General features: G+C 36.2%; 1 protein-coding gene across 5 annotated transcripts; it reads left to right on the top strand.

Moving 5' to 3' along the window:
- The first annotated feature begins 8 nt into the window (after positions 1-8).
- Positions 9-24,907, top strand: LOC135654368 (phototropin-1A-like). Of its 5 annotated transcripts, none has more exons than XM_065175597.1 (24): positions 10-217; positions 1,151-1,827; positions 2,134-2,316; positions 2,510-2,601; positions 2,736-3,015; positions 3,338-3,554; positions 3,634-3,704; positions 4,094-4,200; positions 6,077-6,126; positions 6,229-6,333; positions 7,207-7,266; positions 7,341-7,430; positions 8,341-8,417; positions 9,555-9,639; positions 10,652-10,732; positions 11,856-11,959; positions 13,080-13,129; positions 15,182-15,288; positions 15,909-16,031; positions 17,463-17,514; positions 20,821-20,933; positions 22,680-22,823; positions 24,318-24,422; positions 24,538-24,907. In XM_065175597.1, exons 2-23 carry the CDS (start codon positions 1,154-1,156, stop codon positions 24,414-24,416), a joined length of 2,964 nt encoding a protein of 987 aa, XP_065031669.1. In that variant the 5' UTR covers positions 10-217; positions 1,151-1,153; the 3' UTR covers positions 24,417-24,422; positions 24,538-24,907. The 5 variants fall into 5 exon arrangements, with proteins under 5 accessions (XP_065031671.1, XP_065031672.1, XP_065031673.1 ...); XM_065175598.1 differs by having other exon boundaries at positions 11-217; positions 22,683-22,823; XM_065175599.1 differs by lacking the exon at positions 7,207-7,266 and having other exon boundaries at positions 9-217.
- Positions 24,908-25,246: the final 339 nt, after the last annotated feature.

Here is a 25,246-nt window from a genome sequence, read left to right as displayed (position 1 = left end):
ATATCCACCGAACACCCTCCTCTCTCTCTCTCTCCTTCATCCCCTCGCTTCAACCCACTTCCATCCTCAGAGTCCTTAATTTCTTCTCCTTTTCGGCTGTGTATGTGCTCAGTTTCATAGCTATAACGTGTAGGAGACGACCGAGAAAAAGACGAAGAGTGCAACTCCAAAGAGAGAAGAAGAGTCAGTAGAGACAACAACTACAGCTTGAGTTCAGGTACTTAGATTGCTCTACACTCCAATCTTTATCTTCTGTTCTTTCATCTGCATATACACATTTTGAGGCTCTTCTTGTGGCATTCTTCAAGATCTGCTTTCCTCCTTCAAGATTTCATGCTACCTCCTCCACCAAAATACATGTAGCTATCGTATTCTTTCCTTTTCCTGAAGAAAATTTGTTGAAATAACTTGGAAATTTGAGCAGCTATTTTAAAGAGTTCTTCCTGCTATCGGGCATTTCTAGCTATTTTAGTGTGAAAATAAACATTAAAGTACTTAGTTAAGTATAATATCAGCTTAATTCCAATGACCTCTCGAACAAACAAGCTCACATGTTGCCATGCAAGCTTGTGAATTGAGCCCACGTTGCCTCGTAACTCGATCTTATGGGAGAAATCATGGATTCGGGATAATTGGATCTATGCCGGAAGATCCGAGACGCTTGCATACGAGTTAGCTCTCATTCATGTGCTACTTGAAATTTGCCATGATCCAACTGTGTATTCCTCTGCAAGATAAACAGATATCCCATAGTTATCGAGCATAAATTTTGTCCTTATTCAGACTCTTATCTTTAATGGGATCCACAAAAAAGAACAAACGCAATCACAATTTATGATCGGTAAATGAGGTATCATTTTTGGATTTGTTCTATTGCGATAGGTCCACTGGTCCTAATTCTTGATGTGCCATGCAGAAGCATTTTTTAAAATACTTTTTTATAAATCGTTTCCGATACTTTAAGAAATATGTTTGAATATACATTTTTTTCATAAAATAAGTAAATATTTTAAGAGATTATATGTGCATTGGATACGACCTATTGAGAATTTAGAAATAAAGTAACCGCTTATTCCCTTTGCTAAATGTGTTTGATGTTTAATAGATAACGTTTCTGTTTTTTGTTTTTGTTTTCTGCTAATTGTTACAGGAAATGGACGAGGAGTCACCAACCCACCGACCCACCTCCTCGCTCATCCCACCTCTGCCACGCGACTCCCGTGGGTCCCTCGAAGTCTTTAACCCCAGCCAGCCCAAACCCCGCTCCTCCCCCTTTGCCACCTGGCAATCTCGACCCGACCCACAGCTCTCGGCCCACCGGGCCCCACCTCCGCCCGCCGCCGCCAGCGCCGGCGACGACGACGACGAAGACATCATCCGCCCATGGATGGCCCTCCCCTCCACGTCGGCGGCGGCGCCGCTGCCTTATCTGCCCTATCCCATCTCCAAGAAACCTCCCGCCGCCGCCGAGGACGTCGGAGCGGCGGCGCAGCGGGCTGCGGAGTGGGGCCTGGTGTTGAAGACGGACGAGGAGACGGGGCGGCCGCAGGGCGTCGAGGTGCGGAGGTCGGGCGACGAGGCCGGGGACAAGGGCCGTTCGCGGAGAGCCTCTGGGGGGAGCTCGTACCGGAGCTCGGAGGACTCGGAGGTGGCGGCGCGGGGCGGGTTCCCCCGGGTGTCGGAGGAGCTCCGGGAGGCGCTCTCCGCCTTCCAGCAGTCCTTTGTGGTGTCCGACGCGACAAAGTCCGACCACCCTGTCATGTACGCCAGCGCCGGATTCTTCCACATGACCGGCTACCTCGCCAAAGAAGTCATCGGTAGGAATTGGTACGAAAAATCTTTGCCCTAATTTCTATTGTAATTAATCTTTCTTTACCATTTGACATGGGAAAGAGCACAACTATGTGGAGAAAAAGAAATGTTCTCTAAATTTAAGTTCTTTATCTTTTTTATAAGTAATTCATCGAAAATGTTTGCTTTGATTCTTCTATCGAAAAAAAAATTTGCATTCTTGAACTCGTTAAATGATTTTCAAAGGCTAACAACAAATGTAACATAGGTGCAGGTTCCTCGGAGTAGATTTATAATTTGAACTTGATAGTTCCTTTTTTGATTGAAATTGCTGTTGCGCAGCCGATTCCTACAAGGTTCGGGTACTGACCCTGAAGAGATTGCAAGATTAAGGGAAGCATTGTCTGCCGGTACAAACTATTGTGGTCGCATATTAAATTACAAAAAGGATGGCGCACCATTTTGGAATCTTTTGACAATTGCACCCATCAAAGATGAGGCTGGAAACACTCTCAAGTTCATTGGGTAAGATGTTGGTTATAGATCTTCCTAACTTCCAGCTATGATGATTGCTTACAGAATAAAATGATTGGTAATCTACCTCTTTCAAACTTATCCGTCTTAACTGTCTGACCGTTGGAAATTTCACAGTGTTCTTGTATGTTGATATTGTGCATATGTTCCTTCTTGGAACTGAACTTGGTCATTGTTTCTGCAGGATGCAAGTGGAGGTTAGTAAATACACAGAAGGATCAAAGGATATAATGGTGCGGCCCAATGGTTTACCAGAGTCTTTGATTCGATATGATGGTATTGGTTCATCTTGATTTATTTCTGTGTAATAGAACATTGTCAAATTAATTTGTCTTTATTTACATTATAGTTTTAACTAATAGAATAAAATTGTTGGAAACCACTTTTTCTTATGTAGATTAATCTTGCAGCTAGGCAAAAAGATAGGGCTCGCAGTTCAGTCTCTGACTTAGTGCTGGCCGTCAAGGATCCACACTCACTTTCAGAATCAAGAAGTTACCCTTTTATGAGAAAATCTGAAGGTGGTGGACAAACTGTGGTGTCAGAGGTTCCTGGAAAGAAGAGTTCAGAAAATGCCACTGCTGCTAGGCGTAATTCACGTAGTGGGATGAGGAGTTCGATGAACAAAATTTGTGAACTTCCTGAAGTAGCAAATAAATCAAGAAAATCAGGTCTAAAGTCCTTCATGGGGTAGGTTTTATATTTTTTCTCTCATGATTTTTTGTCTTAAATACAGCTCTGGTATTTGTTAACTTTTGTGATTCAACCATTAGTGATGTTAGTCAGTAGTGACTGGCCTTCCCACAATGCTATAGGAGTTCCTTTCAACTATGATCGTAAGCCATCATTTGTCTCCACTAAGTCTCTTAGGATATATGGTAAGCGTAACTAATCTAATATTCAAAATCATTGGCGTATTGCTACTTTCTGTTACAAAGAATACAATTACTTTGTCCTGGGACAATTTGAGTGGAATAAAGTGGTAGTCATTCAGCCATATTTGTGTTTGCAGACTTATTGGCTTTGGCCATTTGAATGTTGAAAAGCATGAGCTGGAAGTTCCTATTGAGGAGTCCCTATTGATGGAAAGCGATGATGAAAGGCCTGAGAGTTTCGATGATGAGGAAAGAAAAAAAGAGATCAGAAGGGGCATCGATCTTGCTACAACCCTTGAACGCATTGAAAAAAATTTTGTCATTACTGATCCAAGACTGCCTGACAATCCTATTGTAAGATTCACAAAGCTGGTTCTTGTTTCTAATATGTTCATTTCCTTCTGTTGGAGTTATTTGATGATTTTCTTTTCAGATATTCGCATCAGACAGTTTCTTACAACTGACAGAATACAGTCGTGAAGAAATATTGGGAAGAAACTGCAGGTGTGCAGGAATTTCCTTTGCTCTTTTAATGCCAAATATTATATTTGATGGGCCAGGACAACTTATTTTGTATCTTAATATCTTCAATAAAATGCAACCTCACATCTTAACATAATTTTTAATTTGTAGCTCAGCTGAGATAGTAGAAATAAGATTACAATTTACAAAATCTCATTTCGGTCATCATGAGTTCTTTATTCCTATGACAGTTGTTGTTATAATGTCTTGGTTTGTATAAATATCAAAATAGATGAACTTTAATTACATTGGTATTTAAATGTATAAATAAGGTAGCTGAACACTGTAATCAAAATAAGGGCCATTAATGCACATTTCCAAAATTTAGTTCTGTTTATTTGTTACTTTTGTTGACTCTTTGGAACTTGTAGGTTTCTCCAAGGCCCTGAAACTGATGCAGCAACTGTGAGGAAAATAAGAGAGGCTATAGATAACCAGAGAGACATAACTGTGCAGTTGATAAACTACACAAAAAGCGGTATGCCTATTTTCTAGGAAATGAATATTACTCTTATTCCTGGCAATTCTGATTAGTTAAAGTTCATTTTTTTGAATATGGATAAATTTGTGGCTTCACATAGTGTTTTTAAGAATATTATCCTCTTCAGCAAAATAACTATCGCATGATGCATTGAATTTCAATTTATCTCATTCCTGAATACCATTTTGGTCACAGTTGCTATTGTGCTGTCAGCTTATTTGAATATTTCTGTGTTATGACCTTTAGGGAGCCCCTCTATAATGCACTCCAAATTCACGACTGCTTTAGTTTTAACACTTGTTACACTTTTCAAATCCTGCTTAGGACTGTTGATGACAATTGATGTTATCACTAAACAATAATCACTATTGATGTTTCTCCCAGTGTCTTAAATGTGTCGTTCATTTTGGTTGTTAATAACAAACCTGAAACTTCAAGTTCAACTTATGGGGAGATTGATTATATCATGGACCATGATTTTGTAGCTTGAAAAGAGGTGGTGGAGTAGGTGCAGATCTTCTAGTAAAATTCAACGAGGATCATGTTTAACAAAGAGCACTTTCCGCCTTTAACATCTTTTCTGCAAATTGACAAGTATATACTACTGGATTAAATCTCCTAATTTCTTGTGACAGATTCAAATCTTTTTGACAAATGAAAAAAAACTTAAATTCTGAATGTATATTACCTTATCACTTCATCCTTTGATTTTTAGCACAGTTGTTACTCTATTTTTCTTTTCACTAGAATATGCACCCTTTTATCAAATTTCATTGATCTTGAGATGGTTTTTTACATTGTTTGAACTTTGAATCTTCTTCCTCTCATCTGTCACCCTGTAGATTAAGGATCCCCATGAATTGGATTCAGTAGCTACTTGTAGGCTTGTAGCCTTTCCAGTGCTGGAATTGTTTTCCAGATATAAGTTTTTACTTGCAAGACAGATGCCATTATGCTGAAACCATCTTTATCTTCATGTCTTCATGCTAGTATCAGTGGGCATTTGAAGTGACAAATTCCAAAAGAGACAATTACCAGTTATAATTATAGCATCAACAAAGTTGTAACAGTGTTTGCATTTCTGATATGTAGAATGTTGGATCAGTTTCAGAAGTCTAATAGTGTCATTGGATCCAATATCATCTTATGAAATGACACCACTACTGGTTTCTAATTTCCCATTCTTGATGCATTCTGATTCTTTTTACTAATTTGTACGTCATACAGGTTGTCTAGATCCTGTTTTCCTTTGATGTGCCATCTTTTAGGTACTATGTTGGATCAAGAAGAGTACATGAAACTAAGGTTTGAAATATCGTACCGTATCAGCGTTTCGACATTCGCTCGGTACGGTACAATATAGTATACCGAGCGGTATACCGTTCGGTATATATATATATATATATATATATATATATATATATATATATATATATATATATATATAACTCGGCGACGTCGTGTCACCTTTAAAATATATATATATTTTTTGTTTTTTCCTTCTCCGGGTGACGTCGCCTTTAAAAAATTATATATATATATATATATATATACCGTCCAGTAATGGACGGTCCGTGTATCGGTCAGTTGACGGACCAGTAAGTACCACGCATACCGGGTGGTATTATTTGAAATTGCATACCTTGCATGAAACAACTGTAGTAAATTGCTGTGTTCATTTTACTATGATATTTTAGTTTGCTACTACAGTTGACCATTTGGAGCATCTGTTGGCTTCATGTTTCAAATTTTATGCTTTGAAAGTAGATTTTTTTTATATCCAATGGATAATGTTAACAAGTTAAAGATGCGGTAGAAAATTTCCTATAATATATCATGTTGTTGTAATTTATTAGTTATTTTCATCTGTCAGGTAAAAAGTTCTGGAATCTCTTTCACTTGCAACCCATGCGCGATCAGAAGGTACATTATTAAGATAATTTTGTATCTCCCATTGTTTGAGAAATTGCACATATTGGGTTACTTATATATCTCAGTAAATATGTCTTTGCGTTTCTCAAACAGGGAGAAGTTCAATATTTTATTGGGGTCCAGTTGGATGGTAGTGAACATGTTGAGCCGCTACAGAACTGTATACCAGCAGATACTGCCAAAGAAAGTTCGAAGCTGGTCTGTTGTCTTGTTCAGTTGCAACCAATTCTAAAATGATTGTTACATAAATCATTTCTCCATTTTGGTGCCATGTCAGAGTTCTGTGTTCATTTTGCATAACTGATAGTTCACTGAGTATCTCAAACAAGTTGGTCTCCAAAGATTTTCTTTGTTGATCAGATGCCCGCTGTTAAAAGCATGCTTGCTGCTAGCTCCTATATGCTGTCCTGCCACAGCATGATAAGTATTGCACAAAGTGATATGTAGAGCTACCTCTTTTTCTTCTCACCCTGGAACTGACTGATGTCAGTTGATTTTGGGGCCTTGAATTGTTGGATTTTGAGAAACAAAGCATCTTAAGGTTCAGGTTTGACTGATCCAAAATTGTATTAATTAATGAATTGGCTGGATTTGATTTTTGAAACTTGATCTGATATAGATTAGCCTGAATTAACCAGTTGAATGATTGGTTTAACATGAAACATTTCATGTTAAGGTTGGTATGTTAATCTTTCCATGTTTAGGTCATGTCAGTAGGTGTGGATCATACAAGGTGGTCAAATTTTGTTGCAGATGGATTATTGTGTTGCTCTTGACTTGAATCAAGCTGTCCTCCTTATCGAATGAGTTTTGCAGTTAGGATCAGCTTAGCTTGGTTATATATGAATCATGGATGGAGTTAGAATGTTGAGATGCTTGACAAATGCTTAGTTTCAGGTTCACTATCTTGGTCTAGTATAGGCATCTTAAAGAGACCTTGCCACTTGCCAACAAGGATCCTCAATCTTCAACATTCGCATTACTCTTGTTGGATCTTTTGAGTTATTATGAAATGCTTTTTGGTGACTATATATATTTCCATTAATTGAATGCTTATGATATAAACTTCAGGTGAAAGAAACTGCAGATAATGTTGATGAAGCTGTTAGAGAACTTCCAGATGCTAATTTGGTGACTCATACACATTTTGTGTTTGACAAAGGTTCTTGTTATTAACTCTGATGATATTTCATGATTATGTGCAGAAACCTGAGGATTTATGGTTTAACCATTCAAAGTTGGTGCTGCCAAAGCCTCACATGCGGAATGATACATCGTGGAGAGCTATCCAGAAAGTATGTGATATTTTGGATGTGTAATTTTTATTTTTAACTAGGAAGAAAATTTTGTTACATTAAAAAACATGCAAGACAACTCACATATGGGCTTGGATTGAATTTGAGACTCATCAATTGTGCAATAGTGCATTAACCATTGGAATGTCTCAACATAGATCGGATATGCAAACTTTAGTATGGAGTCTATGAAGATAATGTTTATTTAGAAAACTTATCTTATGTTTATTGCATTCTAGTAGTTTGAATTTCCAATAAAACAGATTGTTAAAGCTATTGTTAAATTAAGCAGTGACTTAACATATTTTAACATTTATTTTAAAAAAATCTTTGGTTGACATGGTAAGTGCTTGTTTTAATATATAAAAAACATATTTCTCTTGTTTTGGCATAGAAAAAGAAAGAGATAGAAGGGGAAAACAGCCTTATCATTGTTGACTTGTGACACTATAGGTTAATCGCTGCCTTTTTAGAGTAAGGAAACAAATTAAATTTCTTCCTGGGCTGTCATGAATTATGGCCATTGACAAGAGGGGGATATGCTTATTTTATAATCGAGTAGAACAGTGTGCTTCATGATGATGACATGAGCTCTTTACTGTTATCTATTGTTTATATGATTACACTGCCTAAGTCAACTGATTGTACCAATTTAGTTCACCTGATCGTGGGAGTACTGCAAACAACCTACTTAATATTTACGCAGGCATGTAGTCCAGTATCCTCCATTAAGATTATATGCAATATGTAGTTCTCTGCTCACTTGGCATATGGGAAGATTTTACGATCACAACAACTAGCTCTTTATAGAAAAGGCACTCATTATTTAAATAAATTGGCAACATAGTTTAAGAGCTTGATCTCATGTTTGCCAATAGTTCTGCAGTTCACAATTAGTATTCATCTACAGGTTGTAGAGAGTGGAGAAAAGATTGGATTGAAACATTTTAGACCTGTTAAACCTTTGGGCTCTGGTGATACTGGCAGGTGACTGTTTTCTGTGTACAATATCTCGATAATTGCTCTAGGCCAATGCATCTAATTTTGTGTACATTGCTCATTTCTTTTTCTTAGTTTACTATGAACTAGATCGCAATGCTATCCTATACATCTGATACCAATTGTTTACTCCAATAATGGGACTTAGCTTCTTTGTTTATAAGTTCTCTATCTTGGCATATATGTGCCTGCTCTTGTGAAATCTATATCACTGAGGGTATAGTATATGAAAAATTTTATTTGCCCCAGAACTACCAATGTTATTATCAAATTTCTTGAACCATTCATCGACTCTTCATGTCTTAATATAGACGTATGTTTTTTAGCATCGCTGTGTAGATTATTGTGATTGAGAATATGGATATGATAGCTTTTGGTAATTGAATATGCATTAAAAAAAAAAAGAACATGCGTTTGGTATGAGTCACATAAAGTGACATATCCGTCCGTGTACACATTATTTTGCTCTTGAGGCCCAATTTGAGTTTCTCAAATAACTTTACAAAAATGCTTCATAAGATGGTAACCTTTATAGCCTATACTAGAAAGTCCCTTGTGTCTGTTGTTTCTGTTTGATATCAAGGATTTAAGTATTAGTCTGATACGAATTTCATTAGCTTATCATACCAATTCAGTGCTTGTATATGGGGAGATTTACCAACCTATACTGTCCTATATCATTGAATTAAGTATAAAAATTAAACATGAATGGTGCATTTACCGGTTTCGAGTTATAAATTTAAGTACCAGTACTTGGTTAGATCAGTAAATACCAGTAGATGCATACTAGTTCCACCGGTAATAAAAATATTGTTTGAAGTTGTCATGCTAATTTGTAGTCTTATGCTGTATATTCTCCAAATGAGCAATGATACTTGTGTTTTGGTAACTCCTACTTAACCAATAAAATCAGTTTCTTCATAGAGCATATATGCTTATGATGCAGATTGATGAGTTTGAAAAAAAGTCATCAATGTGCCTTTCTTGTTGGTATCACCTTTTGTGTGTTCCACTTATATATATATATATATATATATATATATATATATATATATATATATATATATATCTTATTATTCTTTTAACTCAATAAGTTTAACAAATTTGTATGCTTTGAAACGACAGCGTCCACTTGGTGGAATTGTTAGGAACAGGAGAGTACTTTGCAATGAAGGCTATGGATAAAAATATCATGCTTAATCGTAACAAGGTAAGGCACTGTTTATTTTGTTGCTGACTTGTATATTAACATACATTTTCTGTCTACTGGTAATTGAACACGCATTTGTTATGAGTCAGATAAAATGATAGTCTAAAATGGTTGACAAACTGTTCTCCTTAGCATGATCTGGGACCAGCTTCAGAGTGTGCTGCATAGGTTTGACTATCTACCAACTATTCAAGTGCCACTGAAACCACTTGTTTTAGCCAATGGCTGGCACAGATATACTGCTATGGCATGACAAATTTACATTGACACAAAAAGTGTTGATTGGAACAAATTGTTCAGGTTTAGTGTCAAATAGAATTGGTATGGCCTATACGACGAATGTGTCACGCTATGGAGTACTGAGATGGACAATACTGGTTACTTTTCTTAGTATGTCAGCTTGAGAGTTTTTGGCCAATGCAATAAAAAATTTCCAAGATTTGAAACTTTGCTATCTGCCTCCTGAATTATGTTCTTTTTAAATCGGGCAGCAAATTAACTTAGTCATCCATATCATGTAGCATTCTTAGTGTCACCCCATGCAATTAGAACATTGGTTAGACATGTCATCTTTGACTGCTATGATCTTTTTTTGAAAGGGTAAGCATAATTTATGAAAAGAAGGATATGTGTTTAAGCCCATAAAAGATGCAAAGAAACTTGATAAAGGGGGGGGAATGGGGTTCCTGTTATCTGTACCTTGACATAGTATAAGTTATACTTTTCCATGAATAATAAGAAGCTTAATTTTGTCAATTATTCATGGAACAAGAGGCTTGTAACTTCTTACCAGAATGCTTAGTTTTCTTGGTCATATGAATCTAGCATTTTCTTCCAAATTACTACTTGAGTAGGGAGTGTGAAAGAGTCATGAATTGCAAGAATTCCACTTTCAAACTGCCTATGTGAAATTCTTATTCTTTATATGGTTCATAATGATTCATGGTTTATGGAGTCACCAGATGTTTAAGTCAATGTGAACATTTGATAAATTGCTGATCTTTTGCTTCAGGTGCATAGAGCTTGTGCAGAAAGAGAAATTCTTGATATGCTCGATCATCCTTTCCTTCCTACATTATATGCATCTTTTCAGGTTTAATTCCCACTTCTCTGATGTTTTAAAGTCTAATACATAGTGGAACTGACTGTTCTACACTGAGATCCTAGCTTTCATGACTATCATTTGTGATGATAATGAATACATCTCTATGGATAGATTTTGCAGTTCTAGAGAACTCGGTAACAAAACAATGAACAATGTCTAGAGCCAAGCCAAAAAATAAAGAGAAGCACCTCGTTTTAGTGTTTAATGAGTTTATTTGAAGAACACATAATTGTGCAAGGCTAAGGTGCTCACACATCCCTCAAATAACTTTGTCCCACAGAGAGGCACAATCTGTTGTAAAAAGGAAGCCATTTGTGATAGTCATATGGAGGATATAAACCACTTAGAAGATGCTTAGAAGCCTACAGAAGACTTAAACCATAATAACAGCATTCAATTGAATCAACAACTGTTAGTTATGAATACTTATGTCTTTAGTGCAAAACAGATCCTTATCTACATGCTTTCTTGAAGAAGTCTATCTGTCTTATATAGATATAGTCTTTCTGGATAAGATGGATAGTCTACAAATATTGGTCCTTTTATTGGTGTTTTACATTTGTTTGTCTAATTAAAGTTCCAAAGCCCTTATCTCTTGGTTAGTTTACATATGAAAAAAGGGATACTCTTGTCAGTATGGTTCTGAGAAGGGTCAATGTACATAGTTGATGGTCTTATCCCTGCAGGTAAAGAAGCTGTATTCATGACTTGATTTCTGGTCACCCAGGTTGCAAAATAGCAACTTCATGTGGCACCAAGGCTTGCCCTCTTTTGTTAGTTTTAAATATGTCAGGGCTGTTATATACTAAACAAAAAGGTTGTGATGATCATAACAGGTTTGGCATAAAGAGTTATGCATGCATTTTATTTTCTTAATGTACTAAAACTGAAATTCCATATAATTTCTTATCTACGTTGGTCCAGGAGTCCTAGGCGTGTTCAGCTTATTTCAAACAAAAGTTTTCACCTTATGCAGTTCTCGTTTTTTATTTTCTTTATATTTTCCAACTTTTGTTTGAGTTGCTAAACTGCTATCTAATGGATTTTCCTCGTGTTACATGCAAAATTATTTCTGCTGAGGATAATACCCATAAATTCTTATGTACTGCAGTCCAAGACACATATCTGTTTAATAACTGATTACTGCCCTGGTGGAGAACTTTTCCTACTACTAGACAGGCAACCTGAGAAAGTCCTCAAGGAGGATGCTGTTAGGTACATTTTTTTTAAAAAACATGTTTACAGTGGTTGATTAATTGTTTTGTTGTTTTGTGCACAGAACCAATAACATAAAACATAGTGCACCATGTAACTTATATATAAAAGTGGTATGACATTTTGAGGTGTCATTTATTGTCTCAGTAAAAATTAATTAACCTTCATAAGCATTGTTGAGTTGTAAACATGGATGCTACCTCTCTTTCCTAGTTCTCTATCTTACTAATGCTTATAGCACTCAAAGAGAGATGATTGTTCACATTTTATAACGACTCCTCATTGCAACTTGTCATATTTTTACTGAATTCTATTATATTCAGGTTTGGATACTTTCTTGATGTTGGTGTGAATTGAATCAAAACAAAAGAAATGAAAACAAAATTGTGGTTGCTAGTCTTAGGTGTGAGCAGTTTACAGTAATTGTATAAAAGACATCATGCAGCAGGCAAATGCATTGCAGGAGAACTTACTTGACAATCTTTTCGCACTCTCCTTTTACCAAGCAGTCTAGTACAATCTATTATGATGGTGCCAAACATTCCAAGTTATTTCTTGAAACAGATAATAGATGCCGCCTACAAGATCATCTTTTTTATTTATAGGTATTGCTCAGTTGACTTGGACAACCCAGCTCCCTGAGAATCTAATCCTACTTCTCCAGAACATACCAAATTAAAAAAATTGCAAAACAAGTCAGGAAATGAAGGTTTTCATTAAACCTCAACCTACCACTTTCATTTTGTTCTCCTCTTCTTCTTGTTTTAGCTTGATATTCAATAGAATGAAGTAGATAAAAATTGCTCATCTTTCCTTAAGGGGGGAAAGGGATTTTAGAAGAAAAATAGAAATTGATCGGGGTTCAAAAGAACTCAAATTTGATAGTTTTGGATTGCAATTGAGCTAAATTATATAAAGGATATTGTTAAATATCTATTGAAGTTGATGAGGAAAATTTGGAATCTGGAGTTTATCCCTAAAGCTTTCATCTTCTTATATTTGTTACAGAAAAAATCAACTGATTTTTGTTTGTAAGATACTCTATTTTTCTGTAGATTCTCTTTTTCAAAAGAGTACTTGCATCTTTCTGAATGGTACTGAAGGCATCTTTTTTGCACAGGTTCTATGCTGCAGAAGTTGTTGTAGCACTTGAATACCTTCACTGTCAAGGTATGTAGCTATTTTTTAATAAACGTAACTGTTACTATTAGTAATGCATCTTTTTAAATTATTTTTTGAATACTTCTTATTGTCAAGATATATGTAATACCAAGCCCATTTTATATAAGAACCTTTATTATAACAAGTCCTTCATAAGGGTATCCTTTTAAGCTCATTATTTTCTCTTGGACAAAATATAACTTTTGCATATGTTATGATTAGAGCTCTGTATTATTAACTTAATCAAAAGAAAATTTTCTCTTGGTTGATATTTTGTCCTGACCAAGAGAAAGATCTTTTAAACTACCACTTTGTATATTTGAAATTTCGAATCAATAAAATATCACTCCTTACTAATTGGTATGATTGGTTTTTTAACTTTGCTAGAAACTATAAAAAAGATTTAAATATTCCAAGTTAACTAAAAATATTATTTTGTATAGAGCTCAATGGTGGGAAAGGATCAATGCAGGTAAGATAAATAGTTGAGACATTATGACTTGTGTTGTTTTATGAAATGTGGATAGCTCATGGAAAGAATGTACTTTGTTGGTAAGTTACCCAAAAAAAGAAAAACACTGTCAATTGTCGACATCATGTATCATCTATATTCTATATACCTCGCTGGTATAAACCACACAAGGGATGCATGCTAAGCAAGTTAAATCAGTGTCCCTGAGTTTTCTGAATCCTAAAGATTATCACTATAAGTGTAGCAAAATAATGAAAATAGCAATTTTGTCAACTTTTTTACAGAATATATCAAAAGCCCCTTTGACATACATTTCATTATGGAAAAGCATTTTATTAAATTGCAAAAGGCTACTTGTTTGGTAATTCTCGCAATTCCATCGCCAAATTTAGGCTGAAGTAGAGTCACTATTCAGGAAACAGATACAGCAGCAAAGATCTTGTTTGACTTGCATATGCATGAGTTGTTTGGGACAATTAAGTTCTGTATAGTGTTCAGAAGGTGACAGGTTCTGGGTATTTATTTCAGCTGAAGTGTTTTTAAAGAGCAAAAGTACATTTTAGCATTAACAGATGACAATGACATGAGTAGATATTCAAAAAATAATAACATCTAGAAAATAAATTTAAACTTGAAATAAAAGACATGAAGACATAATTTAGATTGGCCTCACAAGGAAGCCAACAAGCAGAGCATAACAGAAAAGCAAGTATTATGAACTAAAAATAAGAATTCGAGAAAAGAAAAGGGTCCCAACCTCCTTCAACTGTTAACGTATTGATGCCTCATGTGTTGAAGGGCTCCCTCTGTCATAATAATAATAAAAAAAATCTAATTTGATTTGTAACTCATTTAAATGCACATTACAAAGGGAAAAAAAATAAAGGGAGAAATAAGCGTTCTCTGTGGTTTACCCCTGCTAGGTACATAGACATTGAGATCCTGCAACTATCTTTACATGAAGCAATTGAACAGCTGTGAGATAGATAAAATCAACTAACTTCCATTTATGCTCAAGGTCATAAATGCTTTGTGTGCCATAGGTTTTGCCCTCACCATGGCATGAGGTGTCCCATCTGTGTCACTATACAAAAGCATTGCATATATGTACAGTGACTTGTTTTATTCAGGGGAAGCAAACTAACCTTGCTTGCGCTCTTGGAATTCATTTTTGTTATGCATGTGTATGGTATATGCTAGATGTTTGACAATTTAAATTGACTGTGGTTCCTGCTAATTACTTCAGTTCCCTGCTTGTGCATCTATATCGTGGCCCATCCTTGTGTCAATCTCTAAGAAAAAATTGAAAGTTGAAACATATATATTTTTACCTTATTCTTTATTTGGTTGCATGCGGTTGAAATGATTTTACTAAAATATGAGTTGTTGTTATGCATCTCATACTACCAGCTTGCATTGGTTTTCCTTTTAAATATACCATGTCAGAACTTATTGTTATACTCCCTTCCCTTGTTATTATAGAGAGTACCCATAGAATATACTTCACAACTTGGCAAGAATTTTCTATCAGATTTGCATGTTTGATCTTCATATATTTCTGGTGATGAAAGTTTGTTTACTTTCTATAGGTATCATATACCGAGACCTAAAGCCGGAAAATATCTTGCTTCGGAGGGACGGACATGTGTCTTTGACAGATTTTGATTTATCATGTTTGACATCTTGCAAGCCACAGGTTGGTAGAATTTTTTATGCCATCATATGTGAAACTGTATACTCACATCCAATATGTCTATTATCAATTTTCCTGCATTAATGACCTCAAAATAAATTATTATAAATTCATTCATTCCCCATTGTCTCTAACTCTCTATTATATGATTAGCATTTTATCTCTAACTGAAGGTCTAGATAGAATTCTGCATATGTTTGTTCATGCTGATCTAAAGAGTGTAACAACTTGCTTAAAAGAACAAGTTCCAGAAGTTTCTGTTATATATTGGCCATGGTTGGCTGCTTTCCATTGAACATCCTTATGGCATTGCATGCATAAATTTGAATCCATTCTTGATGACTCTGTATGATCCTTGATCATAGTTATATGGTGTTGCCAAATTATTTTAGCAAGGTCTCCACATGTGGCTCCATGGCAACTTTTAGCCTTTTCTGGAGATTTTTGGTATTACATTTTGTTTGTTTTCTAGTACAATTAAATCAGATGCAGTAGTTAGATATGTTATCTCCTTAGGGTCCATTAAGAAGCCTTTTATCCCGGACTATATTATTCTTTTAGAATTATGGTGAACTGTAAAATTATTTTCTTGTATGAAATGACTGATCTGCATGTGTATCTAGCTTTTGCTTCCAACAGTGGAGGACAAGAAAAAGCAGATAAAAGAAAAGATTTCTCCAATTTTTGTAGCTGAACCAATGCGTGCATCAAATTCATTTGTTGGAACTGAAGAATACATTGCGCCGGTATGTCTTATCATTGAACTAAACAATTTTTTTTCACTTGGTATGAAGGAATACTTTTGATTATACCTCTGTGAAAGCAAATTACTGGTAATTGAAGATATTAACAATGTAACAGGAATCTGGCCAATATGATTTGACATTATACAAACCAAAATTGTGTCTTTGATCCATCTGATGGTTCTTTCATGGGAAAGACTACATCATTGTGAACATTCCATGTTTACTTGGAGCTATTTTTTCAATATGATTTTACTACTGTTTCAACAGGTTCTTCATCATAATTATTGACATGCCTATTTGAGGGTAGATTGAATGAAAATGTAATAAAAGTGTTGGGAATGAGTAGATTATTCTTGCAAACAGTGTTGCTTTTTGCATTTTTCTTCTTGACACACCAAAATGATTCATGAACAGTGTAAATCAGCTTTTAGTGTATTGTAATTCATTAGTAAGCAACTTGCTCACCCTGAGGATGGGGAAAAAGGACTTTTTCAAGTCTCTCTCTTTTGCTATGAGATTGCCCTATTCCTATGGTTTGATTTTGGAGGTACGACTTTTTGATTTTAACTTCACCATCTTCTGTTCTCAATGCAGCCTTTTCTGTCACTAAAGTTTTTAATATATTAAGTAATATCTTCTTCAATTCTCTTACAAATTGTTCCTAAATGTTTACAAAAGCTTTGCAAATTTTTGCTATATATGTTGTTTGCAAACAATGCTTCAATAGTTCTCAAGATCACAAATGATATATCTTGCCACAACTCTGAGCTTCTGTGTTGCTCAGAGCTGCATTTTGTTGAAACAATCGGACTGAACCTAAGAGGCACTAATAGCATTTTCTAATAATGATAATAATAGATGCAACAGTGGACTGCTCTATTGATTGCATTTTATAAAACTTCAGTTCATTTATCTCATGTGGTTTTTGCCAATTAGTTCTATGACATAGGTCATTAGTGTCTGGAAGCTATCTTTGTTCTGTTTCTGCATAGGTACTGCTAAGCATCAGATCTATTTTGTTAAGGGCACGATAGAATGAAATAGTAACTTCAAGTGAAATACCAAGACCTGAAAATACATTTTTTTTCAAGAATATTCATCTACATACATAAATTTAAGTACATAATGTAATCTTTTAAATACATAATTTAATTAGTTCTGCTGAATTTAGACTTACTAATTCTCCTTTCGATCATCTTGTTACACTAGTATTTGCGAAGTTCAGCTTGGGTGGAAGTAATATATTCATTGTTTCATATATAATTTTTTCAACATATATATTTATCATTCTTTTTGTAAAATGATTATGTATATGCATCATACATGGTTCATAGATATGAATGTAACACATATGTTGGATTAGATATTTAGCAACTTTACTCCAAAAACATTACTTGTACAAGGCCAATACATCTTGTCATTTTCTTGCAGGAGATTATTAGTGGAGCTGGCCACACTAGTGCAGTTGATTGGTGGGCACTAGGTGGGTGAATTTTAAAACAACACGAAGCTATCCAATTTTTGGAATGATAGATAATATCAGTGACTTGTTAGATTGATTCATTCTTAAAACTGTTTAAACATGAAAGTGTTTCAGGATATAGACAAAAATGGTTGTCTGTTATATTATGAGTTTGTACAAAGATATCAAACATGCCAGTTCAAAGAGGAAGAAACTTCTGTGTCAATCATTTAGGAGGGGAGAGGCTTGTTGACCCCATAGTGCTGCACTCATGCTAATTAAAGAATGATTTTTCTAGTGGGCCGTCTACTATACACACATGTTGTCAGTGCAGTTTTCTGAAAAATATCCAAGTTCAATATGAATCTGATTCTTTTTATTTTCATTATTTAAAGCAAATGACAGAATATTTGTCAGTCTTATTTCACTAAATTCATGAAATAAGGACAGAGAGATAAAAGGGATGAAGAAGGAGATCCTGTGATTAAGGAAAGAGGTTAAAGAATTATGGATCCAAACAGACAGGATGTTTTAGGAGAATGGAATATCACAGTTCACTGTTGATCTTCCAGGAAATAGATCATCGGATAGCATTCTTCAGTTATCTATTCATTAGCACTCTGGAGAATTAAGTCGTCCTTGTTCTTCCACAGTTGTCCCTGTTCTAAATCTAGATATTAAATAAACTACCAACCAGGTGTGGGATAATGGATTTTCATCTAAGAATTGCCTGGCAGTTTATGCTGATGAGATGAAAGTCAACTTTTTCTGGTAGATTTTTAGCTTAGAGTTTTACGTGGAACTTCTATACATGAAGGGACCACTACCTGATTAAGCATCTTGTGAATGTGATATCTATAAATCAACTTCTATACATGAAAGGCCACCCCCTACCTGATCAAGCATCTTGTGGATGTAAAATCTATAGATTTAAAGTTGGTACATGACTGACATGGCCAGGAATAATGTGACCGAGATATTTGCCATCCTGGTCCGACACCATCGCATACTTGGCTCTTTTTTGGCAGATTTTTTCCACATGGTTATAAGATGGTTATATATAAATGTTGATATTAATAAATGTAGACATGCAACTTTGTGTTTGTATACATGTAATATGAGAGAGGGAGAGAGTTAATCGAGCTGTTATCCACTTGGAGGATAAGCATCAACAAAGTTCAAATTGAAGATGGGACACTAAATTTCAAAAGTTGCACCCTTAGACATGATGTATACGACATCTATAATATCGAGAGAGAACTAGTCTATTGTTCTTAAGGTTCCTAACCTTGGTTCGTCAATCAGATACAAGATTGTCTTAATAGCATATTACAATATTTGTGGTGATTTAACATTCTAATTTAGTTGAATTGTGCTTGTTTATATCCCTAAACACTGAGATCAGAATCAGTGAAATTGATCTTGACTAATATTGTTAGCACTTTATGTATCACTGATTTCATGCGTATTTAATGTAGAGGTAAGACATACTCTATAATCATGGTTTACTGATGTTAAGTTCTCTAGATGTTATAGATCATGTTTGGTAGTAAGATCTCCCTTTTAGACATGTGGTCATTTGCTTTTAGCTGTTAGGATTAAAGTCTCGGTTTTCGATAGAATCACACCTCTCTGTCTTTTCCTTAAGGGCATGAATATGTAGACATGTTTATACATTTATGTGTGTAAATATGACATATTCAGTTGTGGTGAATGAACATATATACATGCACAAATGTACATTTTTTTGTCAGTATGTTTGAACATTGACAGTATACACAATGCTCATGTTGATATATGCAATATGGTAAACAAGTTCGATGATAACCTAGAGTGTTTCTGTTAGATAACTAGATTAAAGCAATTACAATACTTGGTTTCCACATACAATATCATATTTCATGAAAGGTCGAAAGGTAACCAAATGCACAAGCCTCCTACCTCTATTGAAGATTGGGAGAGTTAGACATACAGCCTTAGCTATTAACCACAATACAGAAAGTCCATTTCAAGTTTCATGAACTAAGAAGCATGTTATTGCACCTATAGAGAAGAACACTGATTCAAACAAAAGTCCTGCATGAGGCAAGGAATTACGTACCAGGTACCAGGTACTAGTCCAGGTTCGGACTGGTACATATCCGAGCCATAATGGTGTATTGTGTGTTGGTACGTTGGTATGTACCATGATACTGTTGGGGGAGAAAGAAAAGGGGAGGAAAGAGGAAGAAGATGAATAAGAAGGAATAAGAGGAGGTGGTTGAGGAAGAGGTGTAAAAGAGGAGGAGATGTACCTGATCTGGGTAGACTGTCACGAACGGTCGTCGTGCACTCGCAACAACTCCATTCAACGAACCGTTCGTCGCTCACACCTACATGTATAGCTGCTTGACAGCATGTTTTGTCTTGGTTTTGGGTCATTTTGCTTGTAAAAATATAAGTTCGAACAAGCTGCAGCGTTACAAAGCGACCGCTCACCGAATCGAGCAAAACAGCCCCAAAACATCCCAAAACAACTCCGTTTTCGTGTGCCGCGGGCTGATTTCTGGAATCCACCTCCGCTCACCAAAACGTCAGCCATCTCAACCCCTTGAAACCCCCCGGGTGGCACAGGGCTGGATGGGGCTTCGGTATAGTACCGGGCGTTGAACACTCCTTCACAAGTTGCCTTGACGGGAACTTGTTGTCGTGCCCGGGACTCGGTGAGCAGCTGTTTGTGGGCTTGCAGCTGTTCGTTCAACCTTCTAAAGCCCTTGTTTTCCCCCTCTCTCTCTTTTCTCTTGTGCACGCAAGGTGCTCGCTGAATTAGAGGTTGCAAGCTAAGTTCGCGTCTTGGCCGCAAGGGTGCCTCACGCCTTAGACAATTCCAGCTAAAGCCATGACAAGACGGCAGGCACACAAGCAATGGTGTGGCGGGTGCGCGGGAAACAATGGGCAGTGGGCTTGCAGGCAGTGGCTGGGGCACATGGGTGGCTACGCAGTAGTGGAGAGGAACACTTGTGAGGAGTCGCAACTCATGACCCTGACCCTCATGAGCTAGCACTCTAATGATTGGTTTTAAGGGCTGCTCTTCATGCCATCTGGTGGTCGGACTGGCAAATACTGGTTGAACCATAGCGAATTGGTTGGTTTGCAATCCTTGACAGGACATGCCAGGAACATGACAATACATCTGTGTCATCTATTCAGATAAGACATCTTTGTGGTATTCTGTTCCAAGGTATCTTAATGCTTAGGTAAATCTGGAAATAGGTGATCAGATTTGTTGGGTTTTCCTAATTTCTCGCCCACTTTACCTGATTATACTGCTTCTTTCTATTATGATAGGCATTCTTCTTTACGAGATGCTATATGGATACACACCATTTAGAGGAAAGACAAGGCAAAAGACATTTGCTAATATTCTTCACAAGGACTTGAGATTTCCTGCCAGTATATCGGTGAGTCTTTTGATCACATTCAAGTATTTATTTAAAAATAAAATAAAATGTATTTATTCAAATTAGAGGCTTAACAGTGTGCATTATGCATAGTTGGTTATATTTGTAATAGCAGATGTTTTGTTTTTCATGCATGAATATTCATATGTGAGGTGAAACAAGTGTGTGTATATTTTCTTGCAGAATTTTTTGTTTCCTTGGGACCCTTACTGATTTCATTGTACCATAGGCAATATTGAGCAAAGATTGACATTATGTGGCTCAGGAATGTTCCATTATTTTTTTAGCACAACATAATCATATCTTGCTAGTTGGCATGGATGTCCATGTCCTGACCAGCACGTGCATTGGCACCTTTGGCACATGTCAGCAGATATTGAGCATTATGACTTATACACCATATATAGATATAGATCTACGATCCCAATAAGTTCCGTTGTTTGTTGTGGCATTAGTTGAGGAAGGAAACTTGGGATTGGTATATTTGATCAAGTTTTGTTTATTTTGTTTCGAATTTAATTTTTCTGATGTGATGATATTAATAACCTGGCTTGCAAATTCTAGCCTTGTTTGAAATGAAGCCTGTGGATGGTCCCATTAGCTGACATGGTTAAGAGTTAAGACTAAGCATCTATGCAGCAAGTATAATGCAACTGTGGATTCAAATCTTGACTATACTGGTCGATATGATCTGGTTTTTGCTAGTAATGACAAACCGATATGTGGATGAGACAATTTCACTGGGTCCAGTCTGAAGTTGGACAAGCTGCACAGGAAGCTTACCACACCAGACTTCTCAGATGGTAAGCTAATCTTACCCAACGATACCAGGTGATAAGCCTACTGTTTAGTACTTGCACCTGTGGTACCCAACTTTCTTTTTTTTACCTTTTTCTTCTTCTTCCCTGCTGTGTTGCTGCCTCCTCCTGGTTGATGTCACAGCTCCAACTCCTCCTCCACTGCACTTCCATGTCATGACACCGCTCTTCTGCCACATGGCACCATTCGTCCTCCTCTCTTCTCTCTCCCTCCTCCCTCTCTCTCTCTATCCATTGGTCCAACTTCTACCTGTATTGACACTATATTGTATTGGTACCATGCAGGTCTGGCCATCAACCAGTATTGGAATGTCCTAAATTTTAATGCATGATTGTAATGTCACTTTTTTTTTTCTCATACCTAAAGAAGTGTCATGTCTGTACCAATCACTTCCAGCTTCAAGGATCACTCTGTTTCTTACAGCATATATTGTATAGATTGCTTCCTTTAGAGTCATTTGTGCTGACTTTAAATGTCATACATAAGGTGATTGGCTAATGATAAGGAATGTCTTTGCAATCTATTTATTTAATAATGCTCAGTTATTTATGGTATCTGTACATTTGTTACAGAAAGTACATGTTATATTGGCAACTTGGTTATCTGTATTCCAAGTTACTTTGCTAAGTGATCCATACAATGCTGACTGCTTTTTTCACAATATATAGATTGTTTGCTTTCTAGTCATTTGTGCTGACTTTAAGTGACATACTGATACATAAGGTGATTGGCCAATAATAAGGAATGTTTTGGCAATCTGTTTATTTATCAATGCTCAGTTGTTTTATCATTTTGGATCTTTATTTCTTTCTTTTCTGATCTCTATTAGTTTTTCAAAGAAAGTACTTATTATCATGGCAATTTGATATCCATACACCAAGTTACTTTGCTTAGTGGTTCATACAGTGCTGACCTCATTTCTTTTAGCAGGTAAGCCTTCCTGCAAAACAGTTGATATATCGATTGTTGCATAGGGATCCTAGAAACAGGTTGGGTTCATGTCATGGAGCTAATGAAGTTAAGAAGCACCCATTTTTCCGTGGCATCAATTGGGCCCTTGTGCGTTGCATGGTAGGACTCTGTTGCTTAAGTATATATTGTGATGTGTGGTAATTTGAATGTTCTTTCGTATATGTGTTTGCTTTCTTTCCAAAAAAGAAAACTATTATTAATGATTGAAATGCATACACACATCCCTCCTATCTGAGGAGAGCAAAACATTGAAATATGGAGGAAAGCCATTTTCCCAAAAAGTGCCTACACTATTCATCTATGCATAATTGGTTAACCAATGAGCTGCACAGTTCCTTATCTATGAATATGTGTAAGCTTTGCATAAAAACATTATAGTAATCCCGAAATGTCACATCCAATTTGCTATCATCCAAGGTGGATCACTGCCATAGCATCTGTTTCCACCTGCAACCATTGAATCCCCACACTTCTTGCTGCAACAAGGCCTTCCTTCATTGCTGCAGCTTCACTAAATAAACTTGTTATGTCCCTCTTATGCTTGCATCCTGCAAAAATCACATGTCTAGAATAAGATTTAATATGTATATCCTAACCCTCCAATCTGAGATATACTACCTAAACTGTTCCATGATTCCTCAGGCAATCCCCATTTAACCAGGCATGGTTTGTTTTCATTCCTTCCACTAAATCCCTCAGATGTAAGAGCCTCTTGATAGTCCAGGCAAGAGCAACGACTCCATGGAGAGTCACATAAGGATTCAGCCTTCCACCATTAAACTTCGCATCGTTTCTAGCCCTCCAAGTCGCAATTATAGCTTGATTAAGGCATATCATCTTCTTCCTTGAACCAATTACCATCCACCCAATTATTTAAGTATTTAAATTGAAATAAAAGCTTCTGTTGATATAAATTCAAAAACCTCAGTAGCAAAAGCACAGGAAAAGAAAAGTGATCAGTTAAAGTTAAACAATACATGTCAAACTAGAAAAAGCTTGTTGCTGATGCTAAAAATGACAAGTTAGAGAACATGGTGAGATATGGTCCCATAACTGGGCTGAACTTAAAAACAAGGGCATATTTAGGCCCCTTTTATTTATGTTTGTAAAGCATTTGAGGACTGGCACAAGCATAGGGCTGTGAAGTAAATAATTTGACAAAGTAAAATACAAGTACCGGACATGGATATCGCAGGATATAGGAAATATAACAATACAAGCTACATGTCTCTGCTGAAAATGCTAAAATACTGTGCATTTGAGAATCTTGTCAAATCAAGTGATCTAACCAACCTTCATAATGGAGAACTTGTTTATGACATTGTATAAATAAACTTGAGAAACACATGAATCTTTTGTGTCTTAAATCTTAATAGTGTTATCCTAAGTTAGTCATGGTGACCTTTTAAGCTAGGAAATCTTAGCAATGTATGATCAACGGGAAAATAAAGCAATAAATTCATTACTTTGTTATTGTATCTGGAGATCCTCTTTGAATGTAGAATACACTTTTACTTTTTATTGCTTGGTGGTCAAGAAAATCAGACTGTTTGTTTTATGTTCCCAATAAGAAATATATTTTGTATTGGCCAGAGCCCTCCCAAGCTTGACACACCACTATTCGATCCTAAAATGGCAAAGGAGGCTGAAATGGTAGATACCGAACTGGTAGACGTTCAGACAGTCTTTTGAGTAGAGGTATTTGCTCATTTCCACGACCTATTTCGAGAATTGTACTACATATATACTTGCCAGTTTATACATGTAATTGCCGTATTTCCAGAATAACATACCTAAATCTTGTGCTTTACAGCAACTGCTTGGTCCTGCAGTATTTTTGTGGCATCTCAGTCGTATGTGCATGTCTCCAGCAACTAAAGCTGATCCACCTTATAAGCTGATTCTAATGCCAAGATCTTCTTTTTCTGTTCCAAGAGGTTCTGCTTCCCTTGAAGGATATCCGAGACATAAAAAGAGTAACTTTCATGCTAGTGTATGAGTTATTTATTTATCACTGGCTCAGCCATCGGTTTCTTAGAATCTGATTTGAAGTCTATGGTTGTATGTAAATTAACGCAATAACAATTAGATGCCATGTAGTTAACAGCGATAATGCGCCACTTCCCGCATGCCAGTTGAACTAAATCGCTTGTATATAACATGACACCACTGTACCAGTTTCACTGTGCTTCCATTGTTTTCTCTTAAATCTGTGTAAAGCTTGTGGTGATGAAACTCTAAGAAATTCTATCACCGGTAGACAGACGATTCTATTTCCCAGCATTGAAGCTGCTGGCTTGCTTCACATTTGTGATTTGTAAGAGTTAAACTTCACCCATGGTTCAGTGAGTGATCATAAACCAGGAAGGGAAAAGGTTTTAAGCATTCTGATGGCGTTTATAACTCAAGCTTATATGATAATTTTGGCTCACTATATGTGGACTTTGGTATCACAGCACCCCAAAGGAGATTTGTTGTGGTAAACACTGCTCCTCTGGAGAAGGTTTTTATTGAATGTCTCT

Source organism: Musa acuminata, unplaced genomic scaffold, assembly GCF_036884655.1.
Source record: "Musa acuminata AAA Group cultivar baxijiao unplaced genomic scaffold, Cavendish_Baxijiao_AAA HiC_scaffold_61, whole genome shotgun sequence".
NCBI lineage: Eukaryota > Viridiplantae > Streptophyta > Magnoliopsida > Zingiberales > Musaceae > Musa > Musa acuminata.
The sequence above is the reverse complement of the archived record's forward strand: the minus strand, read 5'-3'. Positions and strand labels throughout refer to the sequence as shown.

What these genes read in the sequence shown, in the direction of transcription:
- LOC135654368 (XM_065175597.1), top strand. Translation starts at nt 1,154, where the DNA reads ATGGACGAGGAGTCACCAACCCACCGACCCACCTCCTCGCTCATCCCA. An exon ending in CGTGGAGAGCTATCCAGAAA is followed by an intron (nt 7,431 to 8,340) that starts GTATGTGATATT and finishes ATTCATCTACAG; the next exon opens with GTTGTAGAGAGTGGAGAAAA. An exon ending in GATTTCCTGCCAGTATATCG is followed by an intron (nt 20,934 to 22,679) that starts GTGAGTCTTTTG and finishes CATTTCTTTTAG; the next exon opens with CAGGTAAGCCTTCCTGCAAA.